The sequence below is a fragment of the Mus caroli genome, chromosome 15 (assembly GCF_900094665.2).
Source record: "Mus caroli chromosome 15, CAROLI_EIJ_v1.1, whole genome shotgun sequence".
Taxonomy (NCBI): Eukaryota; Metazoa; Chordata; class Mammalia; order Rodentia; family Muridae; genus Mus; species Mus caroli.
Genome location: NC_034584.1, coordinates 4,594,965 through 4,608,431, shown reverse-complemented (window position 1 = coordinate 4,608,431; position 13,467 = coordinate 4,594,965). Strand labels below are relative to the sequence as shown.

The 13,467-nt window shown below is 42.8% G+C and overlaps 1 protein-coding gene across 1 annotated transcript in view; it reads right to left on the bottom strand.

Moving 5' to 3' along the window:
• Window positions 1-9,815, bottom strand: part of Nup155 (nucleoporin 155) — a 50,559-nt gene extending 40,744 nt beyond the window's left edge. The window contains exons 1-7 of the mRNA XM_021182947.2: window positions 9,476-9,815; window positions 6,839-6,976; window positions 5,505-5,601; window positions 3,698-3,768; window positions 2,723-2,815; window positions 1,902-2,068; window positions 1,014-1,119 (exon numbers count right to left, since the gene is read on the bottom strand). Of these exons, the coding sequence (XP_021038606.1) occupies window positions 1,014-1,119; window positions 1,902-2,068; window positions 2,723-2,815; window positions 3,698-3,768; window positions 5,505-5,601; window positions 6,839-6,976; window positions 9,476-9,632 (829 nt within the window). The 5' untranslated portion in view covers window positions 9,633-9,815. The remainder of the gene's footprint in view (window positions 1-1,013; window positions 1,120-1,901; window positions 2,069-2,722; window positions 2,816-3,697; window positions 3,769-5,504; window positions 5,602-6,838; window positions 6,977-9,475) is intronic.
• Window positions 9,816-13,467: the final 3,652 nt, after the last annotated feature.

The following is a 13,467-nucleotide window of genomic DNA, read 5'->3' as shown; positions in this document are numbered from 1 at the left end:
GAACTCACAGCAAAGGAACTGCTGCACTCGGGTCTGCATGCGGGCTCCCTGCTCGCCTGCCTGCCTGCCTGCCTGTTATACTCAACAGCGTATACAGTAGCTGCAATAACCACCAACCAGGAGCATGAGGTTACACAAGCTGGGCGTCATAAACAACTCACACTGTCAGGCACAGTACTGCATGCTGCTCTCCAGTCCCCCTAGCATGCAGCAGGAGAAGCACAAGGATTGCTTAGAGTCTGAGAAATACATTAGAGTTACAAAGCCAGACAGGGCTAGAACAAAACTCTGTCTGAAAACAAAAGCAACTTATTCTGTCTTCTAAGTGAATTTTTAACTCTTTAAAATTTGGTTTTGGAGACAGAGTCTCAAACTTGCCATGCAGCCCAGGCTAGTCTTGAATGTACAAAACTATCATGTCAAGAACTGAAATTAGAGGTGTGTGCCACTAGGCCCAGTTTAGGCTACTCCTTAGTTCATTTACTCTATTCTCGAAACACTTCTAACTTTTCAATAAGAACAAAGAGTGACGTCTGGGGAGAAGGACGCTGTGATATGGAGCACTTTCTAGCCAGGCTGTGGTGACCCACACCTTAATCCTACAAATGTATGTTTCTATAAACACTAAAACTGAAGGATAAAAAGCTTAGCAGGGAATTTGTCCTTGACCCTTTATCACATATGCAAAGTAGTCTCTTTTACTTTTGTATGCATGAAGACAGAAAGACACACATACAGACAGACAGACACACACACACTTTTTGGTTAAAGTAGGAAAGCTGTTTTGAACATATGATCCAGGAACAACCAACGTTTTTAGGAGACAACTTGAGAATAAAATCCATGTTTTTTCCTATTTATAATGCCTCTAGTCTTTAAGCGAGTTCATAGACATCTAACAAATGCAATTTAATCTGACAAGCTTCTAACTAAGGATGAAAAGTTCTGAAGAAAACGTTAGCTCTCGAAGCATGAAAATCTTGTTTTCCTTGTCAAATGTGTTTGCTACTCACCATCTTCTGAGAACGTGAACTGCAGCAAGGAAGGCACCAGGAAGGAGAGCGAGCTCTTGGAGTGATTTATCTTCCTACATCTTTGACTGAACCAGCCTGCTTCTGCCTTGGAAGAAAAACAACACAACACTTGAAATGCCACAGAACACAACTGTATTCAGGCCTATTAAAGCCTGCCAGCCTCCATGTTTCCGCAGTGACGGTGAACACGCTGAAACATACTTTTCAAAATGACCTACAGAGTTTTCTTTTATAATTAAAACTACTAAATACAACAAATGACTTTCAACACACATAATTCAATGAGAAGCCAATTGTGAAGATAACGGTAACCTAAGTAAGGACATACATTTACGAAGAGTACTGTTTGCTTGTCCATCCACAACACGTGTACACAGGTGTAAATGCACATATACCAATGAGGAATCCTTTACAGGCATCCACCACCAGTCGGCTGACATGTGACAGAGCTGACGATGCAGCTCAGAGACACGGTACGTGTCGAACAGTTGAAACGTCCTGAGCTGAGCTCCAGGACACTGAGATTTATGTTTCAATATTCTCCCTAATAATATATGCTATGCAATTAGAAAATTCAAAGAAAAGCTTTGTTTTTTCTTTGAGACTGGGCAAAAGACAAAACCAAAAAAAAAAAAAAAACCAAAAAAACCCAAAACAGTCTGTAAATGTTAAGGCTTACTTGGTGCCGGGCGGTGGTGGCGCACGCCTTTAATCCCAGCACTTGGGAGGCAGAGGCAGGCGGATTTCTGAGTTCGAGGCCAGCCTGGTCTACAAAGTGAGTTCCAGGACAGCCAGGGCTATACAGAGAAACCCTGTCTCGAAAAACCAAAAAAAAAAAAAAAAAAAAAAAAAAAAAAAAAGGCTTACTTGGTATGCTACTTCGTACAAACAGCCATCCTTTCCAGCCAGAAAGATTCTGCCATTATCCGTGGAAGTGATTGTTAAAAGGTAAGTGTTGTCCGTGGGAAGAGAATATAAGGGATCTGGAAGCAGCTGCATGCCGCCACACATACTGTCATTGAGAATGCCAGAACCTGTATGTTTGCAACAGGAAAAACCAGTTTCTTAGCTTTTTGAAAGACTAAAATGATTTTTACATTATCTTGAAAACTGGTACTTTTACTAAATTCTTAGTAAAATATCCCAAATTACATATTTTATAAAGTTCCCATTAAAACTTGAGGGGCTGGAGATGACTCAGACTCAGTGGGTAAGGAGCCCTGATGCTGTTGTAGAAGGCACAGGTTCAGTTCTCAGCAGCCACATGGATGCTCACAAACACCTGTCACTTAAGGTCTAAGGGAGCTAACTCCATCCATTCTCTGGCCTCCTCAGGCTCCAGGTCCACACAGAATGCATGTATAGTCATACACATAAAATACAAATAAATATCAAGGAAAGAGTTTAACACTCTGGCCAGGGACGTTGTTTAGTAGTAAAGTGCTTACATTCTAAATGTAAGGCCGAACTCAATTTCTAACAATGCACGCATGCATAGCTTCACTCAAGATCATCTGGTAATTCATCTTAAACTGCACCCATAGCACACATATATATCACACAATAAAATATCCAAGAAAAAAACAAACTCAAACCAGTGTAAGGATCTGGTACTGTAAGCATTATAATACTAATCTTTCAAGACAGTGTTATTTTTAGAAATTTAGGATATGAGTGGATTACCATACCTGTTTGTACATTAGCATAGCTGAGTCCAAGAATTACTATATCCACAGGGGTTGCCAAAACCAGCAAGTGTCTTACATGAGGTTGAAAGATGCCTATGGCAAAGCAGACAAAGGCTGAAAAACACCTTGCCTAAATTGAAGCATGAATCAAATACGGTTTCACCGTTAAAGTGACCTCCTAATTAAACAGTAAAAGTCTGAATCCAGCTCAGCAAATTCTGATCTTTACATATTACTGTGTTAAAGTATTAAAGTACATAAACAGTAGGAAAAACTAACAGGAAATAACTGGCTCAACAATTACTGTCATTTACAAAGAGTGTCTTGCTGGGCATGGTGGCGCACGCCTTTAATCCCAGCGCTCGGGAGGCAGAGGCAGGCGGATTTCTGAGTTCCAGGCCAGCCTGGTCTACAGAGTGAGTTCCAGGACAGCCAGGGCTACACAGAGAAACAAAACCAAAAAAAAAAAAAAAAAAGAGTGTCTTAATAGATTTTGGTTTACTGAACTATAAACATTTGCATTTGTATACTTATAGTAACAGAAAAACTATCCACAAAAGTCTAAAAGAGTAAAGCAATCTAAGTGTCTTTCAACAGATGAACCAGCAAAATGTAGCATATGCATGCTATAGAGAAGGAGGAAGTTTTGGGGGACAGCCTGTGAGGTAGCCAAGGTAGCCTCAACATTGTATTTTAGCTGAAGACGACATTGAGCTGCTTTCCCCTACTCCCACCCAGTGCTAAGATCAAAGGCATGCGCCACCACGCCTAGCTGGAAAGGGAAATTCAGATACACCCAACATATGTTATCTGTGAAGATGAGTACTAAATGAAGTGAGCCGACACAAAACAACAACTACTACCGGAGAAAACTTATTCATATAGATAAACATATAAGAGTTAGACCTTTCCCGATTCAGCTGGAAACACTGGGAGACTGTAGTTATAACCTCATCTGATAGTTTTACTTCTTACCAGCTTTTGGTTTCACAAGCCCCACAGCAAGAATTGTCTCACTGAGTCCATCAAAATAGGCAAGGTCACCTCTGCCCAAAAGTAAAGAAAACATGTTTACATATATTAAATCATATTTACAATGCTCTTTATTAGTTGAAAAAAATTAGATATATACTAAAAACCTAAAACAGCAAACAAAACTAGGGAAAAATTAATAGCCAGGCATATAGAGCTGTGTCAGGCTAAGCTAGATAAACAGGTAAAGGTGTACCACCTTCTACACAATGCCCATCAGGGCTGCAAGCAATGTCTGTCAAGTCAACACCAGCATCCTGCTAAGCCAGGGGCAGACTCGGGGAAGGAGTGCAGAACGTTTACTGTTAATTCTCCATCCTAACACAGGGAAATTCTAAAGAAATTCAGAAACCCAAGCTACTGAGATTACTACAGCAACAAATCCAAAAGCCAACTCTTGCTATAATAAAGGCTTACCCATTGTATCCTAGCCTAAGGGGAGGAAGGCATAGCCATGTCTCAAGATAAATATTTGTTAAATGAATGCATGTTAGATTTGGAAAGTAAAAAAGGATCTTTTCTACCGAATGTAAGTGGTCATATGGTATCAGTTTTGATGTAGTTAAATATTCTGAATGTGTTGCATGCACATGCATGATTCTAAAAGGAGCATCGGTTATTCAATGTAAGAGTAACAGCTTACTCTTGTAGTTACATGGGCGGGATCTCCTATCTCAATAAGGATAATTAGATGACTCAAAATACCCAACTGAGTAACTGAAATATAAAGTACAAGTAATACAAAACTTACTTCTAAAGCCAAGTGAGCAACCAGATCAAGAGACTACTCTATTTAAGGAACTTCTGGCTTTTATATATTCTATTTATTTAATTTACACATAAAGTCAAAACCACGAAAAAACCAAATAATCATTTCCTGAATTATCAGATTCCTAGTCCATAGAAATGCAAGGAAAAAGTCTTTAAAATGTCAATAAGGGACCACCACCAGGATCCACATGGTAGAAAGAATTTCAGATCTCTATATGTATACTGTGGTATATACATTCACACACCTAAACCCACCTCCCCCGATATGTACACAAAATAAATAAAATACAATAAAATATTAAAATGTCAAATATTAGCTCAAAAGTACCAATGTATATTCTTTTCTACAGACTATGAACTTAGAATTAGTGCTTGCTTCTTAAGAGAAGTACTCTGGAGGCTAGGGATATCACTCAATGAGAGAACACTTGCCTAGCATTCATGGACACTAGGTTTAACCCCCAGGACTGCAAACATGCAAACCAGTCAACAATAGCAAACAAACAAACAAAGGAGAGCAGTCTTTTGTACGGGGGACCGTAGCTCCATGGAGTGCTTGCCATGAGTAGGCTCCAGCAGTACTAAAACCAAGAACATTAGTGAGAAATTGCTACAAACAGAATCCGCATGTGTGAATGAGTGTGCATGGGTGAGCTAGTGTGTGTGCATGTAATGAGGCCAGAGGTGAGTCAATGTCGAGTGTCTTCTTTACTTTTGAGACAATTTCTCTCACTGAACCTGGAGCTCACTGTTTCAGCTAAACCAGCTGCTCAGCAAGACCCCAGCATCTGAGTGCAGGCTCTTGCTTATAGAGCAAGCACTTTAGCCACTGAGCCATCTCCCTAGTCCCCAAACCCAGACTTCAATGCCCCCAAGATGACTGGTATGCACTGGCAAACATTGACTTCTGAGGAGTAGAACACGAGATGCAACAAGCAGTAGAGGTCAGCAGAATCCCAGAGCAGCCTCCCATACATACCCATCTTCATAGTTCCACATGAATATGTCACTGTCAATCGTAAGCCAGGCTCTGCTGATAGGGGGGAAAACACCCATCATGCAGTTACACTGCATATCTGAGGAAGCACGGATGTAAGGTGCAAAGAGGCCAATTATATTTCTCAATCTGTTCCATAGCTTTGGACTTAAAAGTTACCATTTAAAGTGATCTTTTAGGTTTACCACTCAGTGATACAGAGCTTGCCTAGTACCCATGAGGCTTCCTTCTTTTCTCTTTCCTTCCCTCTCCCTTTTTCTTTAAACACACACACCTCATACCTATCTGCATACCATCTGTGTTCCTGTGCCCATGGATACCAGACAATGGCATTGGAGCCCCTGGGACTGGAGTTACCGACAGGTGTGAGCCATCAAATAGGTGCTGGGTTCTACTATAAGAACAGTCCATGCTCTTAACTGCTGAATCTTCTCCAGTTGCGAATACTTTTCTTTTTTCTTGAGGCAGTCTCACTGTTAGCTCAGGCTAGCCTGGAAGCTGTAATCCTCTTGCCTCATCTTCATAAATCTTGAGGTGACAGGCTTATACCAATTTACCCACGCCAACTACTCCATCCATCCATCCATTCATCTCTCCTCCTTTTTCCCCCCCTTCTTTCTTCCTTTTTTTTGAGACACAGTCTCACTATGTAGCTCTGCCTGTCTGTCCTGGATTCACTATTATAGACCAGGCTGGGCTTGACCTCATAAAAATCCACCTGCCTCTGCCTCCTAAGTGCTAGAATCAAAGGTGTGGACCACCATGCCCATGCTTATCTAGCAGAAAGAAAGCAAACTACCTAGTCAGTCTCATTTTCAAGAAAGGTCTCACTATATATATATAGCCCAGGTAGGCCACAGGAGTGCCAACTCCTCCTGTTTCAACCTCTGGAGGCATTACAGGTATACACCAGCATGCATGGCTGAGAACGAAAGGTCTGAACAGCTGGGCCTCAGGCATGCCAGACAAATGAGCTATACATGTGGCTCTAAAAAGAAATAACTTACAAACATTATGTAAATGGAAAAAGAGTTATAATAATGCTAAAAAAGAAAAAAAAAAAACCCAGGCAGTGGTAGTGCACACCTTTAATCCCAGCACTCGGGAGGCAGAGGCAGGTGGATTTCTTGAGTTCAAGGCCAGCTTGGTCTACAGAGTGAGTTCCAGGACAGCCAGGTCCAGGGGAGGTCCCAAGGCCTGAGACTACTATTGAGGCTATGGAAAAAAAAAAAAAAAAAAAAAAAAAAAAAAAAGATTTATAATGAAATGAGTAATCTAGTATTTATCAAATAGCTAAATACAAAGCAATAGGATACGTCCAAACTGCTCAACCAGCTCAGGCGGGAGGGGGACTCTCCGGATAGTGCTGATCTCTGGAAGGCTGGGTACTGACAGTAAACCTGGTCCTTGCAGAGGGTAATCCATGTCGGACATTCCAGAAACAGTAGGACTGTCTATAAAAAAAGATAAAAAGAAAGCGTTTATATACTACAATAAAGTACCACTCATCAACTAGGAATAGATAAGCCAGTCAAGTCACCCCAGTGCCTAAGACATCTCTGAAATGAAGGAGTTCTAACCGGTCACAAACCGAACCTAAGAAAGCTCACTAATACAGGATGGGACAGTTACTGGTTTCAAAGATGAGAGGAAGTAATCAAGAGTGGGATGGAGCTCAGCAGGTTTTGTGCAGCAGACATGAATCCCTGGCCGTGACTCCTGGCTCAGCATCAAACAGATCTGAGTAGCATAAACCTGTATCTGTAGCTCTTAGGAGGATTAGAAATTCAAGGTCGTCCCTGACTATGTTAGAGACCAGCCCCAGTTACATTAGATCCTTTCCTAAAAACAACAGAACAAGGTTCACACCAAACAATCTACTTTTCCTCTTTGGATTTCTCTCCCAGACCAATACATCACATACAAATACCAATAATGCAAAACATCACTGGAAGCTGGTGGGGATCCAGACGGCTCTCAATAAGGAATTCTTCTAGTGCTTCCTATCTCTTGCTCTCTGACTCAGAGCCGAGGGGCACGAGTGGGCTGCTCTACTTGACCTGTCCTTCAGGACACTTAACACTAGACCTGCCCTACAACCTAAGTATTCCAGGTACCTTATCAGGGTCTAGTTCAGAATACAAGGATGTTTGGAGAACTGACATTAACTACTGATTACTGCACTAGAGAGATTGCTCAGCAGTTAAGCTCTTCCAGAGGTCATGAGTTCAATTCCTAGGAACCAGACGGTGGCTCACAACCATCTATAATGGGATCCGATAATCTCTTCTGTTATGTCTGAAGAGAGCTACAGCATACATAAAATGAATAAAATCTTTAAAGAAAATACTGATTATCATGGCTGAACAATCATAGATATGCCAGCCCCAGCATGGTTCATTCACATAACCATTCCTGTTCACCTCTCCACTGGGTTCTTTCTAAAAATAAATTTTAGCCCTAAAATACAATTTCAATAGAACAATGCACATAGCAAATGCACATTTGGAAATACAAAAGGGAAGAATAACTTCTTTGACAATGACAATGTGAGTAGTCAAGAAAATTTTCAAAGAAACTAAAGACAGCAGGGTCTCACTTTATTGTTCTGGTCAGAACTCACTATGTAGTTCAGACTGACCTCAAACTCAAAGAGATCTCCCTACCTCTGCCTTCCAAGAGCCTGAAATTAAAAGCATGTACCACCATGCCTGACTTAGAACTAGAGTCTTTTACTAAGAACTGGATGGAGCCAGGCTTCTATGTCCATGCCTTTAACCCAGCACTTCAGGGGAAGAGGAAGGCAGATCTCGGACAGAGTTCCAGGACAGCCAGGGCTACACAGAGAAAACCTGTCTGGGAGGAGCCTGTTAGGCAGAGGGTTGGAAATGCTAGAAGGGAAAGGGATTAGTATGAGGAGGAAAGTATATTAAAGAGATTACACATTTGAGAGGATCAGAAAGCAAAGGGGGGTGGGGGGCGGCTGTCCTGGAACTTTGTAGACCAGGCTGGCCCCGAACTCAGAAATCTGTCTGCCCCTGCCTCCCAACTGCTGGGATTAAAGGTGTGCGCCACCGACAGGGTTTTTCTGTGTAACTTTGGCAGCTGTGGAACACCCTCTATAGATCAGCCTAGCCTGGAACCCACAAGAGATCCGCCTGCCTCTGCCTCCCAAATGCTGAGATTAAAGGAATGAACCACCACTATCTGGCTGCTGCCAGTATTTCTGGTTAAAAAAATAAAAATCTCTTAATAGATTTTTACAAGTCATTACTCATGTGCTTTGGGCTACTTATGATTGATTATTCTGTTTAAGTTACTCCCACCCATTTTTTTTTTTTTTTTTTTTGCTCACCAATTCTCATCTGTATGTTACGTTTCTCTGTTTTTCTCCAACTTTCATTTCACAAGAAACATTTTGTAGCAGCTAACGCAACTCCACAAACCTTTAGCTGGTAACAAGTTTTAAACGTTAAGGCAAATTCTTCCAAGTTATCTCCTCTGTTGGCAGATAAACTTAGTTCTGCTCTCCCTGTCAGTCGGCCTTCTGACCCCTATATTTCTTTCCTAATTAGTCCCGGCACTCACAAATATACTAACTCTACACGTATGACATGACTATGAGAGAACGCGGCAGATTTCCAAATTAACTCGTTTGCTTTTCTGAGCGAGCATTATTGAAGCAAAAAATGTACAGAAATGGAATCTGGATCAGAGGATTCTTCTCATTTGGACTTAATGAGCTTGCTCTTACCTCCTCGAGTATCTACAATATATAAAGTGTAGACAAGAAGAAATAAGCAATAAAAGCTAAAAGTCAGTTGATGTTTGTCGTGTTTCCAAGAAACCAAGCCCTAATCTCTGAGTGTTCACGGGGGCACCAATGTACAGAGAAGACAGGGGGATCGGACTAGAATCCTATGGCGGGGAAACAAAGCGTCCAGATCACTCACTTGGGGCCGACACCATGAGCAGCTCAGAAAGGTCCGGGTACATGCGGTCTTCTTGCAACTGTCGGTCGATAAGCCTCCCCGCGTTTTCCAAAGCTTCCTGCTGGGAGGCGGCGGCCGACGTAGAGGCCACCATCATCGAGCCCAGCACCGATGGCATGTCGGCAATCGTGGCCGCCGCCTTACAGAAACACTCCAAACCCGCGGAGAACCGTGAGAAAAACGAAGAGAGCCCAAAACCGCTTCTCAGGACGCGCGCGGAAAACGAATAGCTGGGCGCCAGGTCATGACGCACTTCCGGCTCGTCCTCCCCGGCACTGGAAGACGCCACTTCTGGGACGTGAAGGGGAAGCAGTTGAGTGTCGGACGTTGGCGAAGGCGTGAGGGAGGAGACTAGAGTTGAATTTGGAGATGGCCTAGGGAAGGGAGGAGGGAAAGGGAAGAGGATACGGGAGAGGGAAAGGGGCTGGGGGCGGGGTGAGGTGGGGGGGGGGAGAGGAGGAACTTCGGGTGCTGGAGTGGGGTTGATGTCCCCTTGCGGTCGCCTGTGCGGTGGTGACATCGCGCGCGTGCTGATTCTTTGCTTTGAGCCCCACCCCCAGTTTGGAATGTGGCGACGGCTGAAGAGTGGCACACATCCATTACCGTGGTTCCCTTATAACTTCGAACAGTAGTTAGAAATTGATCGCTGGTTCTAGAAAGTTTACTTGTGAGCCAGAAATTCACAGCATTTCAAACAATGGGGGTGAATTAAGAATTCATTGGATTGCCCCGTGGTAGTGGCACACGCCTTTAATCCCAGCACTTGGGAAGCAGAGGCAGGCGGATTTCTGAGTTCGACTGTCTCCCCCCCCCCCCCCAAAAAAAAAGAAGAATTTATTGAATTTTCCCATGTGCATGTCTGGGTCATTGGCTTTGTGGCTTTGCGAAATTTTTTGGTTGGAGGTCAGCGTTGGGCGGTGTCTCATGCCTGTTAATATGCGTCCTTTGGCTTTGGCAAAAGGATTACTGTGAGTTCATTTGGTGAGTTCCAGATAGCGTGCTACGGAACGTGTTCCTAACTCAAACAAAACAAACGGAGGCGGGAAGGGAGATACTGTGTGATGGGTCCTGCCAGCGGATTTAGGAAGTGGAGGCAAGAGGATAAGATCATCCTCGGCTGTGTGGCAAGTTTGTAGTAAACTTGAGACTCTGTCTCAAGAAAAAGAAGAAAAAAGTGTTCTTGCTGTATGCCTCTGTCACTTGTTGCCTTGGGAGAACACTCATCTGATCCATCTGTTCTCATCTCAGAGCACAAGGATTGATATTAAATAATGGATGCATTCAACAGATCGTCTGATTCTAGGAAACCGAGTATGTACTGTGTCAGGAATCGTGCCTGCTGTTGGGAATACCAAATTAACACACTTTTACAGAGACAAAGTAAATGCATCTCAAGGTCCAAGCATAGTTGGAAGCCAGACTGGGCTATGTACTGAGACCTTTCGAAGAATCAGCCTGCCTCCATCTTAGGCTTAAAAGCCATCTTACAATAAAAAACAAACTAGGTTCATCCCTGTTTATGGTCAAACCTCTGTTTCTCAAGGATTAGCCTATGCTCCGCCCCTCACAACCTTAACTACAAATGGTTCTGTACCACGTGTTCCAGGAATGGCAATCATGTCTTTGTTTCAAAAAGTTGTTTGTACTCATCTTGCAACCCTATTTTGTTTCAAAAGGTTACATGGTCAGGAGCTGATGGTGCATGCCTTTAATCTCAGCACTTAGCAGGCAGATGTAGGCTGAATGTGAGTTCAATGCCAGCCCAGTCTACAAAGCAAATTTCCAGGACAGCCAGAACTGTCATACAGAGAAACCCTGTCTCAAAAAACCCAAACAAAGAAACAAAAAGGTTCTATGACTACCTATGCCTACCTTGTTATAACTGCCTTGTCATGCCCATCTTGCAACCATGTCTTTGTCTCTGTTCCTCTCCTATAACCCAACCTGCTTTGTCCATCGAATCCCCCATTTGTAAACCCCCTACTGTTGCAGGATATTTGATCACACCATGAACCCTGATATTGTGTTATTTACTGGGAAAACCTGTTTTTAGTTGTGGTATGGCTCAGCCTAAACATATACTTTTAATTCAACAGCTTTCTGCTTGAATATTGTAAACAGGGTTAACAAAGTCAACCATAGGTCAGGAGGCAGAACAAGCAGCCAGTTGACAGGAAGGGACCATAGGATTATTAAGAAAAAAAGTGTTGAGAGTAAGAGGGAGTCAGGAGGACAGAGAGGAACACAGAGGGAGTAGAAGGGAGGAGCATTTAGTTGTCTGGAGTGGGAGAGAGAGGGGCATTGCGTCTGGAGTATCAGCTGAGGAAGATGGTCAACGGGGTGCTTTCTCTGGGTCTCTGAGCTAGCAGGCTGTCCCCCCAGCTTCTGGCTCCCAAGTCTTCATTGATAAAATCGAACGGTTGAGATTTTGTTAAAAAACAAAAACAACAACAAAAAGACCCAACAGCTTACCCCTGAACTATAAAAGTCTTGTCTTCCCCACATCCAAAGCTGACCTGTCCTGAGGGGAGGCAGCCAGTGTATGACAAGGCATAAAATAGCTTGCTTTAATTAATTGCTAGCTTTAATTCATTTGGCCATGGTGATCTTTCTCCTTTCATCTTTGGGGTTGGTTGTAGATTTTCTAATGGGGTATATACAGAATTCAGTAGCATAGAGAGCAATGGGAAGAGAGGCTTTGTTTCCACAGAAGGACACTTTAGTAGGCAAGGTAGCCACCTGCCCAGAACAGCTAGGATTTATCTTTATTTATTTATTTATTTATTTACCTATCTATTTATTTTGGCTTTTTGAGACAGGGTTTCTCTGTATAGCCCTGGCTGTCCTGGAAACAGTTTCTGCAACCAGGAATCAATTTCTAACTACTGTTAGAAGTTATCAGGGGGGTGGGTGGGTGGGGGACTGGGGGGGGGAGTGTATTGGGGACTTTTTGGATAGCATTGGAAATGTAATTGAGGAAGATACCTAATTAAAAAAAAAAAAAGAAGTTATCAGGGAACCACTATAATGGATGTGGGCCACTCTTCTGGAACTCACTCCATAGACCAGGCTGGCCTCGAACTCAGAAATCCACCTGCCTCTGCCTCCTAAGTGCTGGGATTAAAAGCATGCACCACCACTGCCCGGCTTTTCTTTTTTCTTTTTGTGGTGAGACTAGGTTTTAGTAGATTGCTTAGACTGACCTTGAACTCACAATGTAGCCCACAAAGGACTCAAATTTGCAGCCCTCCCCCCATCCCCACCTCAAGGATCAGGGTAGCTGTGATTATACTTGTCATCTGCCATACCCAGCCTCAATTAAAAAAAAATTCTTGGACTTCCCAAAATTTTGTTATTTTTCTTAATACTGCTGTCCTAAGGCTCTCTGCTAATCCCTGTCAATTGTATCTGTTTTCAGGAAATCAGACTGCTGAAGGAGAAATACTTTGGATCTTTTATTTAATCTGAAAACAAGGATTTATTTTTATTATATGTCTGTGTGTCTGTGTGAATGTGTATTCATGCATGTGTGCATGTGTGTATGCCCATGGAGACAACAGGGCATTTGACAGTCTGGACCTGGAGGTACAGGAGATGTCAGCTGCCCAATGTAGGTGCTTGGAAACCAGACAGGTCTTCTAGAAGAGCAGGGAGCGTTTTTAACCCTGGAGCACTCTCTCCAGCTCCTTAATCTGAATAACTAATGTAATGTTTAATTTAATATGTCTAATTGTAAGAGAAATATTTATATCACCTATATTTACATAGAATGCCAATTCTATGGTAGCGTGACTATAGTACTCAAGGTACTTACTATATATACTCTTTCAGAATTGTGGCATTAAAGCTGGGCATGGTGGCACATGCCTTTAATCCCAGCACTCGGGAGGCAGAGGCAGGCGGATTTCTGAGTTCAAGGCCAGCCTGGTCTACAGAGTGAGTTCCAGGACAGC